The sequence below is a fragment of the Apiospora aurea genome, assembly GCF_038362705.1.
Source record: "Apiospora aurea strain CBS 24483 chromosome Unknown utg000004l_segment0_segment0, whole genome shotgun sequence".
NCBI classification, from domain to species: Eukaryota; Fungi; Ascomycota; class Sordariomycetes; order Amphisphaeriales; family Apiosporaceae; genus Apiospora; species Apiospora aurea.
The window spans coordinates 2,861,921-2,879,952 of NW_027117391.1; the positions used below are offsets into that span (position 1 = coordinate 2,861,921).

Genomic DNA, 18,032 nt, shown 5'->3' on the forward strand with positions numbered 1-18,032 from the left:
AAGGAAACCACTTATGAAAAGAAGCTTAATGGGGTGTGTTGAACCCCCTTGCTCCGAAGCAGGTAGCCCATCAATTCAGGCCCCCACAACCTGTTTCTTCTTCCTAATATCCTTGAACCCCTGAAACCAGGACAGCACGAAGGACGCCACACTCAAACCCGCCGCGAAGTAGAAGACGCGGTCGACGGTCTTGGCGTACGCCACCAAGATGCTCCATGCCGCTTCGGCGTCCATCTCCGAGCCCGCCGAGAGACTGCGGGCCCCGCCGTCGATGACGGTCTGGGGGTCGACCGAGGGCGCATAGACCGGGATCAGGGCGCGCAGGCCGTTGGTGAAGATGAGGTCGCAGAACGCGAGCCAGACGGCCCCGCAGAAGGCCTGGCTGAACATGACGAAGGCCATGGCGACGGGGATCTGGGAGGGTTCGACGGTGTTTTGTACGGCGATGATGGACTGGGTTTTGTGTGTTAGAAAGGGGTCTCTTCAGTATTTGCAATGGAGCAATCAACTGGGAAAAGGGAGAGCGAGAAGAAGAAAAAGGGAAAAGGGGAAAATGGGGAAAGGGATGGAAGGGATACTTCTTACAGCTTGCATTCCAATCCCTCGACCGGCTCCTCCAAGTATTTGATATCCAATCCACTTAGCTGTCGATGTGGTAGGTGAGAGCGTAGAGAGCAGGCCGTTGGAAACTGAGACCAAGATGGCACCGATAAGACTGAATGGTAAATAGTAGCCCACACGACCGTCTATCAACTTCAGTCAGTGCGAATGTAAAACGATTAGATATCGGCGAGGTTTGACTCACGAAGCCAGCCTGCTGCGAGGGCGAATAGGATGTTCGGCAACACCGAGGGAAGTATATAAACACCACTCATGGTTGGAGAGGCATCCCTGACGCCCTGGAAGTAGATCGGGAGGTAATAGCTTGCACAGAAGACCGAGCCCATGAAGAAGCCGTAGGTCAGACTACTAGCCCAAACGTATCGCTGGCGGATAATGGAGAAGGGGATCATGGCGTCATCGCCCTTATGGTGATCCCACGCCAAAAACACGAAGAACGTGGCGCCGGAGCCGACGAACAAGCCGATGATCTGGGAGCTGTTCCAGGCAAAGGTATTGCCGCCCCATTGCAGGGCGAGGAGTAGCATGATGGCCGAGGGGGCGAATATTGCGAAACCGATGAAGTCGAGATCGGACGGGAGAGTGCGGAAGACGGACAGGGGCGGGGCCTTCGGGACTTCGTCGGGGACGTGGACGAATGCGATGAGACCGAGCACCAGACCGCCGATGGGAAGGTTGATATAGAAGCCTACTCCAGGGTCATTGAGTGCCATATATGAATAGGGGAGTGCCGCTTACACCATCTCCATGTTGCGTGCTCTGTCAGGACGCCCCCGATCAGGGGACCGGTAACAAGACCCAGCTGAGCGATGCCACTAGCGAACCCGATCAATGCTGTCAAACATCTTAGCCAGCGGGTTTACTTAGCGGGAGTAAAGTAACCGACGTACGTGGTCTCTTCGGCATGGGAACACACCCGGCAATGATGGTGAAAGCGCCGTTGACGATGCCGGAACCGCCCATCCCAGCCACCGCGCGCCCAATGATCAGCATGGTGGACGAGGTCGCCACCCCACACACCAGCGATCCAAGCTCAAAGAGCGTGACGAAGGAGACGAAAGCCCACTATAATCCAACGAGCAGGTCAGAAGGCGTGCGGGTGGTCCCAGGGGATTGCATCTGAACTGACTTTGGAGTTGAAGCTGGTGTAGAACCGACCGGTCAGGGGCTGTAGGACGGCACTGGGATAGAAGTCAGCCGGAGGGTGTCTTGAAAGAATGATGGAGCTTGCATTTAAAACATGCCTTGAGATCATGTAAGCCGCAGCATACCAACCAACATCCGGAAGTGAACGGAAGTCGTCCGTAATCTGAGGGATGGCCTGAGTTGCGATCGAGTTTTGTCAGTATACCATCGAAAACGGTTCAATAAGGGGCTTATAGGCGGTCCCCACCGTAACAATGATAGAAGTATCGAGCAACAAAAGAAAGCAGGGTAAAGTGATGGCAGTGATGATGATACCCAGCTTCCACCCGGAAACCCAATCGTGCCCGTCTTCTTCATCGCTGTTGGCTGGTGAAGCCACGGCCGGCGGTCCATTGGCACTGCCAACTTCTGGCCCACGATCGAGTGAGAAGTCAGCGAGGGGAATCGGTTCCTCTACCCTTTTTCGGTTCCCGTATTCGCGCGTAGGTGTATCTGGCGGCATTTTGGTGATGTCTCGTATAGATACTAAGCCAACCGGAACTCCGGATAGAGCCGCGGAGCTTAGTATTAAGCTTAAAAAGTGGCTCTGAGTTCAAAGTTGGCGGGTAAGTCATGTATGTCAGTGATACATGTTCGTTCAAGCGCCTTCATGTGATGTTCGTTGGCCATGCCATCAGCCCGACGCCTGGCTGCGAGGCAACAGGATAAAGCTGGAACGTAAGCAATATGGAAATGGCGGGGTGCTGAGTAAGACCTCATGTCCAGCTCGCCCGAGTTTGCCGCCGGTCACTAGAGCTACCGTTGCAAGCCTTGTCAGCCACCGTTTCCAATGGCACCTTGCCAAGCATGTTTGACTTGGCTTGGCACGAGTCAGCTGGCGGGCAGGCGGTAATCCAAGAGCTCGATGCTGAGTTTGAAATTCATATGATAGGCATCAACGTGACATGAGGTTATTTAAAGGGATGGAAATGTGATGCGACGATGGAGACGCCGTGGCTTCTTTTATCTGAAATCCCACCGTTGTTAATATGCTCAGATATGCACGATATGCACTTAGTCCGGGCCCGAGCTGTTAGCCTAATAATCACTCGGGCCTGTAAGGCCTGTTAGTGCGAGCCTGTGTGCCGCTCAGAGGCCATCTGCGAGTACTGTCCTCCGTAAGCATCTAAACTTATCAAGACAATTGACCATCTTCCTGGGCGGAAACAGAACGACACGAAGGGCAATCAAGTAAAAGGTTGAGATGCTCTACTACGCAGCAGCACAACGCCCTTGATCTATCGCCACTCCACATTCGCAAAATGGCCCTCTTCTGGTGCTTACGTCTGACATTGTCCCTGTAGCTACAGCACACTTCTTTGGCACCTAGGCTCAATGCAAATATCTACCACTACATACGCGACGCTACACCATGAACGACAAAGGCGACGACCCTTCTTTAGGTGCTAAAATAGAAGCTTTCCTCGGCATCGAGCGACCAGCCAATGGACATACAGGCACTGGACTTCGAACTCTGTTTCTTCTGCTTTATTCCCATGCTGGAAATCCGCCCCTGTCCGCGAATCAAGACTTTATCGAAACACTCTCGACGCCACAGAGGTACGAAGTGGCCTTGCTGGATGAATGGTGGACTCGAGATATCGATGCAGAACTCGCCAACGACGTGAAACCATACCTCTTCGCGCTTGCTCTCGCGCATATTTTGTTTAATGGCAGTGGTCCAGACGGCAACATCGCTGCTTCGGCACATATCGAAGAGATATCAGAACCGGAACAGCTTATGCTCGAAAGTGAACGAGCAACATGGCGTGCCGTGGGCCAATTGCTTGAGGGTGGCCACGATGAACTGCGTTTCAAGACCCGGGAGCGGATCATCACTGTTACTCCTAAAACCATGACGATTAGGATCGGGATGGATTTCTATGGATCCACTTACCATCGGGATATGCTAGAACTGTTCGCATACGAGCTGATTATCTTAATAACCGACAGGTTCCTATCCTCGGCCACACGGAAGGCAGCTCAGTCATCGGCAATTATGAGGCTAGGGTATACGTGTCTTAGTCATGCCACTACACATTCCGAAAGTAGTTACAGATACCCGCTTGGCACGCAAGACACCCCTCTTCAGATCAAGAAATGCCATGTAGGTCTGTCTACTATACCGAATCCCTGCAATTGGCTTCCAAAGGATAGCGTCCGGAGACGGAATCCAAGATACCTATGGAATATCAATAAAGGGTGTACTGTCGACACTGGTACTATGCAACCGGAATCTGGCGCGGTATCCTATTCCATCATTAGCCATACCTGGGGTAGGTGGAGAAAGGAGGGCGATGGGACAGACGTCCCCGGTGTCCCTCTATGGAAGGTCCCAGAGAACAATATGTTCGACGTGCAACGGCTCCCACGTATTATCCGAGACATGGGGTTCGCCGTAAGGTTCATTTGGATGGACCTCCTTTGCATCCCACAAAACAGACATGACTCGAAGCTTGCGCCTATTGCCCAGGTGGAACTGGCGCGACAGGCCGAAATCTTTCGTAACGCTGAGACCGTGGTGACATGGCTTACCGATCTTGCGAGCTGGGCTGATGCCGAGGCCAATATAGCATGGCTTGCGCTGACATACCTCCACGATGGGCCCAGGGACTTTCCCGAGGGTATGCAAGATAGGCTTGCATGCGCCACTGATGGATTGAGAGATGCGGCGTCGAGATCAAGTGGCTTTCATTGGATTCAAGACAGCGAGAAGGAGCAACGTCGAGTTCCTGGTTGGATGTCATCATTATGGACGCTGCAAGAAGCATTTATCCGACCTGATATGATCAACTCGGTCCAGTCTCGTGAACAGAGGGTGATGCCAGGACAGAGTACTGCTTCCTGTAGGGTCCAGAGTGACGAGAACCAACTGATTGGCTCTACCAGCGGGTCTTGATACTGGCAAAGCTCGGCTGGAGATTGGGCAGCTTGGGCAGCGGCAGCAAGGTCCTCATCAGTTACCGAGCGATGCCCCGGCGTATCAGACTCGTAAGCTCGCATAGTATTCTTTTGCAATTTCAGATTCAGCCACCGTAGACCGCTCTTGACACCATCCCAAGATTCTACGTCGTTCAACCAAGCAATGGACACCTGGCAGCCTCTGAATATGCTGGCTTGTCGTGCTATCTTGATGTCCGCCTCTGGGGAGTCATCTTGGGGAATGCAAAATAGGTCGATCCATATGTACCGATGGCCTAGACGCTTGAGCCTTTTTGGCAGGCCCTTGACGTCAAATCATGAGTTCCTTGGGACCTTCCAATCCACGCCAGGTATCCTGGCTGCCGGTAAGCGCTTACGCCGCCATCTACCCCATGTATGACTGATACAAATGTACTCCGAACTCCCGGCGATGCTATCAAATGTAACGGTCCTCATTTGTTCCGTGTCCCATAGATAGCGAGGATGATCGGGGCGGTCTTCCGTGCGCGTCCATTGTGGCTTGTTCAGAAGTACGGCGGGAAAGCTTTTTGGTGGCACCACCTGGACCAGGCGGGGAAAGCGAGGCGAAAGATATTCGCTGTATCAATGCGTAGCATCCAGCACGATATCGCCGAGACTGAAGGGTTTGGAGATAGATCAAGCACAAGTAGGGCTGCCATTTATGGGGGTGGAATTCGAGTAGGATCAATTCAAAGCAGGAGGCGTGATAGAGTGAAATGTTTGTTCTCGCACCAAAGATCTCTTCCAAAGATGGACTTAGGTCGTCTTGCCTATGCCGTCGCGCCTCGAGGTAGCCAATTGCCATTGTCGCAAAATACCGGTCGCAGTAGGATGAATCCCACCATTCCTTCAATAGTAGGTATGAGGCGCGCTGTGAAGGAGACAAGAAGCGTTGAAAGGCATCGCTTAAAGCAAAGAGTTCTTGAAACCGCTTCCAACTTTCAAGTAAGGAATTCCATGGATTCAGCCTATCCTGGGCGTCACGGCCCTCGAATTGGTCTAATCGGATAGCCAGCGGACAGATATCGAACAGCTCTTCATTTAGAGGAAAGTATTTCTCTCGTTTAAGTTGAAGCAGTGTTTCTTGGCGACTTTCCACGAATATTTGCCCCTCGAGAGCAGGGAGATGGGACGTCAAGCGACGCGCCTCAAGGCGCTCGTATTCTTCCCATCTAGTTCTTTCCATCACTTCCCAATCTGGCGAGAAAAGATAATAGCTTGCCGAGCTGTCGTCGTACGAGCTTATCCATTGCCGGAGCTGAGGGAGAACCTTGTCGGAGTTGTCAGGCTCCATCAAAAAGCTGTGCTGGTTGTTTTGTGGATTTGGCCTACTACGAACCTCCTGGAGGGAGGGTTCTCAGAATGCAGTGTAAGATGCAACCCCCTCTGGCTGACCCCCCTGATTTCAGATGACTTTAGTGCCCTTAAGCAATAATAATAATATATAAAGGGGTTAAATTTTATTTGTTTATTAATTGAAATATATTAAACTCTTCGTTTTCTTTTCTTTTTTTATTAATATTATAATTAATAAAGAAATATATATTATATAAGTGATTTAAATTATATGAACCGGTGAAAATATTAAATATATAATTAAAAATTATAATATTAATAAAGGCACTTTTTATAATTAAATTAAGGAAAACCTTAATGAAAAAGAGAAGTACGAAGCTTTATAATTATTTACTTTTATAGAAAAAACTTTTTTAATTAAATAAACCTTTTTTTAAACTAGCTTAAACTATATATTAACGTACCGGCTATTTTATATATACGCTTAACGTATCCTCCTTATAAAAAAAGTCGATTACCTTATTAATAAATAGTAAATACACTGTTTTTTAAAATATTATCCGGCCCTTAAAACTATATATATTAAAGCGATAAATTTCCGGCGTTTTATATATATATTAAACGAGGCTATATAAAGGTTTTTTAATCGGTTTAATATTATTATTATTAATAATATACCCCCTCGATTTAAATTTAATATCGATAAAATAAAAATTATAACGTAATTTATTACTACGCGACGTATATTACTTAACGATATACTTTTTTTATTTCTCGATCCTTTTATATAAATTAATTTAATTATAACGCTTAAAATTAATTAAAACTATTTATTATTTAATTCCTCGCTTAATTTTATATCCTTTTTATATATTCGCGTATTATAACCTATCTCGCCGTAAATATTATAACGTTTTTTACCGGTCGTCCTCCGCTTCGATAAACCTTTATTTTTACCTTTATCGAGCGTTAAACGCTTCCTTTTTACTTTTTATCCTATAATTATTAAGATTCTTTAATAGTAAGTATTCTTTTAAATTAAATTTATAACTTTTTAGCTTTCTAGTACTTAAAAAGTATTAAATTAACCTTTTAAAGTATATAATTCTTTTCCTTTAAAAGGATTATTTTATATATTACGACGTATATACCTTTTATTATTTAGTTTATTATATTTAAAATTAAAGTCGAGGAGCTTCTTTAATAAATAAAGACTTAAGTTTTAATAAAGAAAGAGTATCGGGTCGTTTATTAAGGGTTAAACGGCGTTTAAGGGTCGTAAGTACTAACCGTCCCCGGATATAACGAGCTAAGTATAAGCGTTTAAAGACGTATATTTAACTTATTAATTACTTTATTTAAATTATAAGGGATTAAACTAGAAATATTAAATCCGGATTTAATATTATTTTTTATAAAAATAACGAAATATATAGCTTTAAATATATAAAAAAACTCGAGCTTTATAATATAATTTATAAAAGCTTTTATAAATAACTCGATTTCTTTTAAATAAATATATTTTAAAACCGAATAAAGTATTATATTAAATGGTTAAAATAAATAAAATAAATAAGGAAGTATATTAAATATAATAATATTATTATCCTAGTAATATATTTCGAATTTAATCGAAATATAGCTTTTATAGTTATTAATAATTAAAAGGCGGTAGGGACCCTTTATTCGCGATTTAATATATTTATTAAAATATTTAATTTAGTTTAGGTTTATTTCGTTATTAATCTAGTTATTTAAAGTAGGTTTAATTACTTAATCGCTTAATAAACCGCTTTTACGGGTTTAATTCGCGAGGTAATATTAACCTTAAATAATTAAAAACGGTGAAATATATTAGCTTTATAAATTAATATATTTAATTACCGTTATTTATTCCCGATTAGCTAGTTAAATCGATTTCGCTTTTTTACACCGATTAGCGTATATTATAATAAGTATTAAGCCGATTATATTTATTATAAAGCCGGTTTTATCGAAATTTTAAATATTTTCGTCGACGATTTTATATTTCGTCTTTATATTCGTAATTAATATAAACTAGCCGGAAATAACTTTAAAATCTTTATAAAAAGCTTTTTAATAATTATATCGATAATTTATTTTAATCTTTAAATCCGGGTTATAATTAATAAAGCGTTTAATTTAATACTTATTAACGCGCTCGTTATTACGCGATATAGTAAAGAGATTAATTATATTTTTTATATTAATAATATTAAGAGGTATTTTTTAAGTATTTAAGTTAATTATATAATTTTAAAGTACCTTTTTTTAATTAACGTTAAGTTTCGTTATAAAGATTAAATTTCGTATTATAAGATTTAATTATTTAATCGGTCGTTAATTATTAATTATAGGACGCCGAAAGCTTTCGTAATAACCCTTTAATTAATAGGTTTTATAAGGTCTCGCGTCGCTTAAATTATTAATTTAAGCTTATTTATTAATAAAGAATTAAGTATTATAGTTATAGAGATAAAACGTATTAAAGTTTAATAGGGAGTGTTAATTAAATTAATAACCGGCGAGGTAATATAATCGACTTAATAGTAAACTACGTTAAAGTAATAACTTAATTTATTCTTAATAAGCTTTAATTTATAACTTTAATACTTTATTAATATACTTTAATAACTCCTTAATTAATAAAGGTATTACTATAGCCCGTAATACCTTTAAACTATATTTAATTATTACTTTCTTTAAATAAATATTATAAAATAACTAGAAATATTTATTAATTCTATCTTTAAGTATACTTACGTTAAAGTAATAAACTATATTACTTTAATCCTTTACTTTATATATTTATTTAATATTAATTATTAATTTATCGACTTTATTTTACTTTAATTTCTAGTAATAAACTAAGAAGTTATTTATATAAAAAACTACGAATATTATATACTCTTTATTATAAAATAAATAGGGTTCCTCTTTTAAATTAATAAGGCTTAATTTACGAAGAATATTAAAAAAATCGTTATATTATAATAACGGAGACTCTTTTAACTTATAAAAGCTTTATAAAGCTTAATATATATCTTAATTTATTTATACTTTAAAAGGAGCTTATAATATACCGATAAAAATCTTTTAACGAAAGTGGTATTAAAAAATATATTAACTATATTAAATTACTTCGTTTTTAAATTAAATTTTATAATTAAGGCTATTATAATTTAAAAGGATTATACGGTTAATATTATAGTATATATACTTATTATTATAATGCTTAATTAAGCTTAAAATAAAGGGGCTTATAAGCCCCCTTTAAAGCTTATATAATATCGATAGTTACCTTTTTTAATTAAAAAGGATAAGTATAAGTTTTATCTTAAATACTTATTTAATAATAAATTCGATACTTAAATTATATTATAAACCTTTATAATTTTTACGCTTTTATTAATAGTTTACCTATTAAAAATATCGTTCTAAGCTAAGTTATCGGTAAAAAAAAAAAAAAACAATCCGTAATAAAACGCGACGCGGCTTCGAAGCTAATATTAAATTTATAACGAAAAAAAAAGCGAAGCTTTATTAAAACCCTATAAAAAAGATTTTAAGAAAGAATTTACCGATTTAATTACTTTAAAATTTAATAAAAATTAAATAATAATATAAAACCATAACGATATATAAGCGATTAATAATTAAACGAAAGTTATCGAAGCTTTATTAAAACGAATTAAATAATTAAAATTAATTAGTATTATACCCGTACCGAAAGTATTACGACCCTTAAAATATAAAAAAACCGATAGCTAAATATATAAAAAACCCCTGAGAAACTTAAAAGAAAATCTATTAAGTTTTAACGAGGATATATCGCCCTTTCTTCGAAATACCACGTTAAGTTTAAATTTTTCCGAAAATTAATTAAAGTTTATCGATAATAACTTAAACCTTATTAAATTTATTAAGTTTAATTATAATAAACTTAACGCACGTTTTACCCGCGTTAAATAAAATAATTAAATAAAAGAGCTAAGAATAATTTTCGATAGCTTTAAAAAATACTTTTAAAGCGCGCGAGTAAAAATACTATATATATATAATTAAATAAACTATAATATTAAATAATAATACCGCTTAAAAAAAGTTTCGACTCGAAAAAAGAAATAAATCTCCTTTAAAAGGATTAAAAAACGTATCGGAAATAAACGAGGTTCGTAATATATAAAGCGATAAACGAAAAAATTATAGTTACCGTTTAATTAAAACATATATAATAATAACTAAAATAAAACCCCGTTTAATTTTATTAATACTTAGCTTTTTTAAAAGCTTAAATAAATAAACGAACCGATAAATAATAAGCTATATTTTTTTATAAGAAATTATTAAAACTTTTATAAAAAAAAATTATAAGTTATTACGATTAATTATTTAAACGTCGAAATAATATAATTAATTTTATTATTAAACGATAAGAGATATTTTCGAGGGCTTAACGAAAAAAAAACTACTCGAAAAACCCTATAATTATATATCGAAAAAACGACGCGACGATATTAATATTTACAATATAAAATAATATTATAAACGAAAAAGGGATTAAGATTTTTAATACCACGGAAATTAAAAGAATAAAGAAAATAAAAAATTAAGCGAGAAACGGCCGCGAGGAGGACGAAAGTTTTTCGAGAACCTACTAGATTTCTCGGATATTACTTATTATTAATATTAAAAGAAAAGCTATTATATTAATAGTTATACGAAACCTATATTAATTTAACGTATAATAGGAAAAGGCAGGAAGTTTTAATAAATAGAGCGACTTTATTATCGCTTTTATCTTTCGTTAAGGTTTTTAAGACTTTTCGTATATTTATTTTTATTTATTTTTTATTTTTTAAATCCGTTCCTATTATTATTTATATTAATTTAAATATTTATTCGGGTATTAATCTTATTAATTACACTTTTATATTAAAATTAAAACTATAATAAGTTCTTTTTTAATTAATCCCTATTATATTCGTTAATAGCCTAAGAGTTTTTATATACGGCGTATATTAAGTTAATTTTAATATTATCGATTTACGGGGTATTATCTATTATTTTTATAAGCTATATATTATAATTAACCGAGATTTTAAGAAAGACGAAGCTTTTTTATTATTATTTTTTAAAATAATTTAAAAAATAAATATTATTATATATTCAAGGATAAATTAATAATGGTTTATTTTAAACTTTATTGAGATTTAAATAGTTAAACCTTATTTATTTAAACGTATAGTATAAGAAGGTGCGCCGTGTTTTATAATAATTCCTATTTAAGAGATAGTATCGAACTTATTAAGAAAGGCGCTTAAAGTTTAAAGAAGCTTTATATTACTATATTTTTATAAATTTTAAGTATTCTTTAATATAGAGAACTATTTTATTCTTTTATTTAATATTACCGAATATATAATTAACCTTATCCTTAACGCTTAACCCCTATATTAATTAATATACTCTTTTTTTATAAAGAACTATAAATATTAAAAGAGTTTATTAATATAATAAAAGCTAAAGGGAAGATTTAAGAGTTTTAAAGCCTTATAAGAGTATTAATATTTTTCGTATTAAAGAAAAATAGTTTAATATAAATAGTTATAAACTATAAAGGCTTAAATAAAGTTACGGTTAAAAATCGATATATTCTCCCCCTTATTTCGAAGCTATTAAATAAAGTTTTTAGGTTAAAGGTTTTCTTTAAAATTAACCTAAAAAATACGTATTACCGTATTCGAATTAAGGAAAGAAACGAATAGAAAATAACGTTTCGAACCCGATATAATTATTACGAGTTTTTTATAATAGTTATAGGGTTAATTAGTACCTTTACTACGTTTTAATATTATATTATTAAAGTTTTAAGAAATCTAGTAAATATAGTATATATAGTTTACTTTAATAATATATTAATATATTTATTAAATAAAGAAATATATACGAAACATCTCCGAATAGTAGTAAAAAGGTTTTTATAAACGGACTTATATATTAAAACCTTTAAGTGTTTATTTTTTTAAAAAGGATTAAATTTTTTAAGATATTATATTTTTATAAAAAATATATTTATAAATACAGCCTAAATAAATACGACATAAAAATAATTAAAGCCGGAGTTCGTTTATAATATTTAAGTATTTTTAAGGTTTTATAATTTTTATCGGCGTTTTATAAAAAAGTATTCCTATATCGCTACCTTTTTAATATAACTATTAAAGGGTAACGAAATTAAATAAAAACTAAGGCGATTAGTTTTAAACGCCTTTTTAAAGTACGCGTTCGTATAATTAAAACAGGCGTTTTAAAAAGCACTACTTTTATTATATTTCGACCTCGAGAAATAAATATAATTAGAAATAAACGTTTTTTAATTTATTATAAACGGAATTTTATCTTAGAAAAGTTCGAAGGGTTATTAGTACCCTATTACTTTTTATTCGAAAAAGTTTTCCGGGATAAAACTAAATTATAATATATTTAATTAAGAAATATTTACGATTATATTATTATTTAAACACTAGAAATATTACTTTAAAAAAGTAAAGCACCTTATCGAAATTCTTATTAATTACCGGAACTTATAAAGTTTTATAAAAATTAACCGATTAAACGGCCGATAAATATAATAATATATATACCTCGCCCCGTTTAACTTTATTATAAACTATTAACCGGGAAAAAAAACCCCGCCGATAAGCTATCGAAACGCTTAAATTATACCTTTAATAAAAAAGATAATCTAATATTATTACTTATATTATAAAAAAAATTAACTATTATAATAATACTTTTAAAATATAAACCCCGTATATTAATATAAACAGTGTACGGGATAAAACCGATATTAAAACGGTCGATATTAGCTTAATAAATTACTTACCGAAAAATTAAAGAAATAACTGCGTTAAAAAAAATCTATATAAAAAAGGCATTTAAAAACTTTTAATCCTTTATTACGAAAGCGTAGGAAACGGCCGAGTTTACCTAAAAGATATAAAAAAATTTATAAAAAAAAACCCCTTAAAAAGAATATAAACTATTTTTAAAACGGGAACACTCTTATATAAAAAAAACCTATATATTCCCAATTAAATATCGCTAAAGTTTTAATTACTAAAAATATATTATAATAACCTTTATAATAATTATTTCGATATAAATAAAACTACCGACTTATTAAAAAAAAATTCTATTAATCCACTTTAAAATAAAATATAAAAAAATATATTAATTACTACGCAATATATTAAAAATTTAAAACGAAACGTTACCGACCTTATAGCGAACTAATATTATTATTATAACTATTTCGCTTAAATAAAAAATAAACTATAGATTTTATTATTAAATTTCCGAAAACTTTTTTAAGCTATAAACCAATAAATTCTATACTAATAATCGTAAATAAATATTTTAAATTATCTTTCTTTTTTTTTATATCTACGAATATTAACGTTATAAAATTAATAAACCTATTCCACGTAAAAATCAAATATTAATTCGGAGCTTTAAAAAGGATCGTATTTAATAAAGGCTTTATATTTATTAATAAGTTTTAATTAAAACTATATTATTATAACTAAATTAAATTAAGGTATTTAATAACGTTTCACCTTTAAACCGATAAATAAACGGAACGAATAAATTAAACGCTAGAAATTTATCTATAGTATTATATTATAAAATAACCGGAATTTTAACTAAACCTTTTTTATATAACTTTCTTTACTATTAACTTTATAATTAATATAATAATTAATATTTTTTTATTTAAAATAATATATAAATATTAATTAAACTTTCGTATATTCATTAAAAATAACTCTTAGAAAAGAAAGGTACCGGTAATAAGAAATAAACTTTTAAAACTTTAAAAGTTACGAAATAATATAAAAAAACGTTAACGAAAAGCTATTAAAACGTAAACGAAGTATTATAATAACTATTATTAACTTATAATATTTAAAGTAAGCTAAATAATAAACTTATCGATAAAAAACTTTAAAATTTAAAACCGGAAATTAACCTTAAAGTTTATAAAACTATTTAAAATTTTAAAATATATCGATTCGTTAATATATCGAATAGCGTTATTAAAAAATTATATTAAACTTTATAACGTTTTTTTTATATAGTTTTTAAAACTATAATAAGTAATTATTATAAACCTTTTACTTATATCGGAATTAAAAGACAATAAAGAATAAAAAATCGAGGAAATAAAAAAAAATATATATATATAATAATTAAATATACTACCTCGTTAAATAAAAAAATAACCTATAAAATATAACTAGTAAAAACTAACGGAAAATTTAATTAACGCCCTAAAGAACGTTTTATAGTTTAAAAACAAATACCCGGAAAAGTTATAAAGGGAAAAAAAAGGGGAAAACTTAAGAAATTATAAAATTAATATTATTTATTTATTAAACGCGGTAAATAAAGCGGTAAAACCTTATAAAAAACTTTAAAAAAAATAATAAAAATAAACCGGAAACTAGCCTTACCTTTATATACTCGGTAAAACTTAAATCTATATATTTAAACGGTAATTACGTTTACGTTTACACTTTTTAATTATAAATAGGATTAAATTAACCGGAAATAAATTAAAAAACGATTAAAAAACTATAAAGAATATTAAAAAAATAACCGGGAAAACCGCTACTATTTAAAAAAATTATAATAGGTTTCTATCGTTATTAAATTAATTAATAAAGTTATTATCCTTATTGTATTAAAAAAGGATATTACCGAAATCGTTAAATTATTCGATAAACATACCGTTATTATTAAACTAAGCTAATAAACGGCTTAAAGGATCTTAAAAAAGACCGGGCGCAGGCGAAAAAAAGCCGGGGGACGAAAGAGTATTACCGGGACGATCGATATTTACTTACTCGATATAAATATAGAGTCTTATATTATAAAACGTTAAATACCGGCCGAAACGAGCTTAAAAATTCTCTTATTCGTTATTTTCGAAGTAATAAACCCCGGTTAAATTAAAGGTAATTTTAATTTAATAATTAATAATATTTTAAGTCGATTAGCCGTAATTATCCCGGCGGCCGTAAACTATAGTAATTTATTTATAATTACGGTGTTTTTTTAAGCTTTACGAAAAAGTTAATGAAAAGCTTTAAAAATAGTACGTAAACTTAAAAAATATAAAAAGAGGAATTATATATAATATTATTAATAAAGCAGGTAAAACTTATCTTAAAATTAATTTTACAGGTAAAACTTTTATTTTAATAAATAAAAAAGTCGGCTTATATAATTAAGAAAACGTTAACGAATATCGTTAATAAAGCCGAAAAAACCCGTACGAATTTTATTATTTTTTTTAATTCTTATAATACTAAACTTAAAGCGATAATTCTTTACGAAACGATAAAAAGAAATAATTAAAAATAAAAAAGCGTTTTCTATTATTTTACGACCCTTTAACGAAATATTATATTTATCGTCGTTATTTATAAATTAAAAAAATAAATAAATAAACTCGAAGATTTTATTAAAAAAGATATAGTTAATAGTAAATATAGCGAAAGGCTATATTAAAATATTAACGAAGTATTATAAAAAAAGTTTTAAAAAAGCTCGGTAAAAGAGTATAACTTACTTCGTTATAAGTTTTCTTATTACCGTAATAATTAAAAATAAAAACAGCACTATCTTTTTTTATACCGTAACGAAACGAGTTAAATAAATACTAAGTATAATTAAAATCTAGCTTTTCGTCGAAATTAAGCTTATACCTATATATTTAAGTATTAATATAAAAGTAATAAGCGTTTTTATAGCCTATTATTACTATATTCGGGTACTTTTTATAAAAAAATCGAATTTATTTTTTAATAGCGCGAATAGCCGCGGTATAATAACGAATAGAAAATATAATAATATTATTATCGTTATAAAGAAAAGGAATTAATAATAATTTAAAATCGAAAGAAACGCGATTAAACAGGCTGCGAAACCTTAAAGAAATAATTATAAAAATAATGCGTTCCGCGAAAAGTTATAATATACGTAAAAGATTAAAATAAAAACGAATAGGTTACTTTAATTAATTTATAAGAGTTAATTACGGGGTTTTTAACGTAAGGTATTTTAATAATAACGTATTTTATTATTTTTATATATTTAAAATTAAACCACTATAAAGTAGCGAAAAACCGTTATTTCGCGGGGGAGGAGAATAATTATTATAATACTTAATTAAGCTTAAAATAAAAGGGTTTATAAGCCCCCTTCGAAGCTTATATAATATCGATAACTACCCTTTTTAATTAAAAAGAATAAGCGTAAGCTTTATTCTAAACACTTATTTAACGATAAATTCGATATTTAAATTATACTATAAACCTTTACACTTATAAACGAGTTTATATTTTACTTATCGCTTTATATATAAATTTAAACTTTATATAATATATAAACATTATTCTTATTAAATTTATTAATAAATACTTACTTTAATAATAATAAGGTATTATTATAAAGGCATTTAATAATTTCCTAAACCCTTATTTTTATTAAGTTATTAACTTCTCGTTTAATAACGATTATAACCTACTCCCCTTTAAGATAAATAGCTACTTTATTTTAAAAGTATAAAGGTAATTTTAAATAAAGCTTAAATACCGCCTTTTTAATTACTTTTTCTAATAAATATACCTTTATAACGATAATATAAATAATATAACGTAGTTTACCACTATATAATATATATTACTTAACGATACACCTTTTCTATTTCTCGACTATTTTATATAAATTAATTTAATTATAACGCTTAAAATTAATTAAAATTACTCGCTATTTAATTCTTTACTTAATTCTATATCTTTTTTATATATTTATATATTATAATTTATTTTATTATAAATATTATAACGCTTTCTATTAATCGCCCTCCGCTTTAATAAACCTTTATTTTCATTTTTATTAAGTATTAAACGCTTTCTTTTTACTTTTTATTTTATAATTATTAAAATTCCTTAATAATAAAAGCTCCTTTAAATTAAATTCACGACTTTTTAATTATTTAGTGCTTAAAAAGTATTAAATTAACCTCTTTTAATATATATATCCTATTATATATAAAGGTTATTTTATAAACTATTTTAATTATACCCTTCGATATTTAATTTATCGTATTTAAAATCGATATCGAAGAGTTTCCTTAATAGATAAATACCTTCTTTTTAATATAAATAGAATATTTAATTATTTATTAAGGGTTAAATAGCGTTTAAAGGTTATAGATATTAACCGTCTTTAAACGAGATAAGTTAAATATAAGTATCCGGAGATATATATTTAGCTTATTAATTACTTTATTAAGGTTATAAGGTATTAAATTAAATACATTAAATTTAAATTTAATATTAATTTCTATAAAAATATTAAAATATATAGCTTTAAAGGCGATAAAGAACTTAAGCTTAATAATATAATTTATAAAAGCTTTAATAAATAGCTCGATTTCTTTTAAATAAATATACTTTAAAAATAATAGTATTATATATAAAGGTAATATAGTTATATAAAGTAATAAGGAAAAAAAGGAAAAGGTATTTAAGCTAGTAATATATAAGCTTAGTAATAAAATAACTTAGAGTAAAGCTAATATAATATATAAACTATATTAATAAATTAATTAAGTAATCCCCTTAATAAAGTTTATTAAATAACTAGCGGCTTAAAAAAAGCCTACCGACCTTAATAAATCCTCTTTAATCCTTTTTAATTAAATTATAAATTTAATATATATAATAAGACTATAACGTGGTTTACCACTACGCGACGCATATCACTTGGCGACGCACCTCAATTCAATTCCAATACAATTAAACTTCAACGCGTAATACCTCCACAACCATAATGCCTAATCAATCCCAAGAAGATCGGATAGTTTTAGCAATTCAAGCGACACGAAACGG

The 18,032-nt window shown here is 31.6% G+C and overlaps 2 protein-coding genes across 2 annotated transcripts; one reads left to right on the forward strand and one right to left on the reverse strand.

The window, feature by feature from the left end:
• Positions 1–75: 75 nt before the first annotated feature.
• Positions 76–2,269, reverse strand: PG986_005668 (MFS general substrate transporter; the record flags this gene model as incomplete). The annotated part of the gene is made up of 7 exons (XM_066841890.1): positions 76–453; positions 586–746; positions 806–1,309; positions 1,360–1,455; positions 1,512–1,686; positions 1,751–1,942; positions 2,015–2,269. The coding sequence occupies 7 exons, from the start codon at positions 2,267–2,269 to the stop codon at positions 76–78; spliced, it is 1,761 nt and encodes a 586-aa protein (XP_066701752.1).
• A 909-nt stretch (positions 2,270–3,178) lies between these two features.
• On the forward strand, positions 3,179–4,705 carry PG986_005669 (uncharacterized protein; the record flags this gene model as incomplete). Its single annotated transcript, XM_066841891.1, has 1 exon — positions 3,179–4,705. One exon carries the CDS (start codon positions 3,179–3,181, stop codon positions 4,703–4,705), a length of 1,527 nt encoding a protein of 508 aa, XP_066701753.1.
• Positions 4,706–18,032: the final 13,327 nt, after the last annotated feature.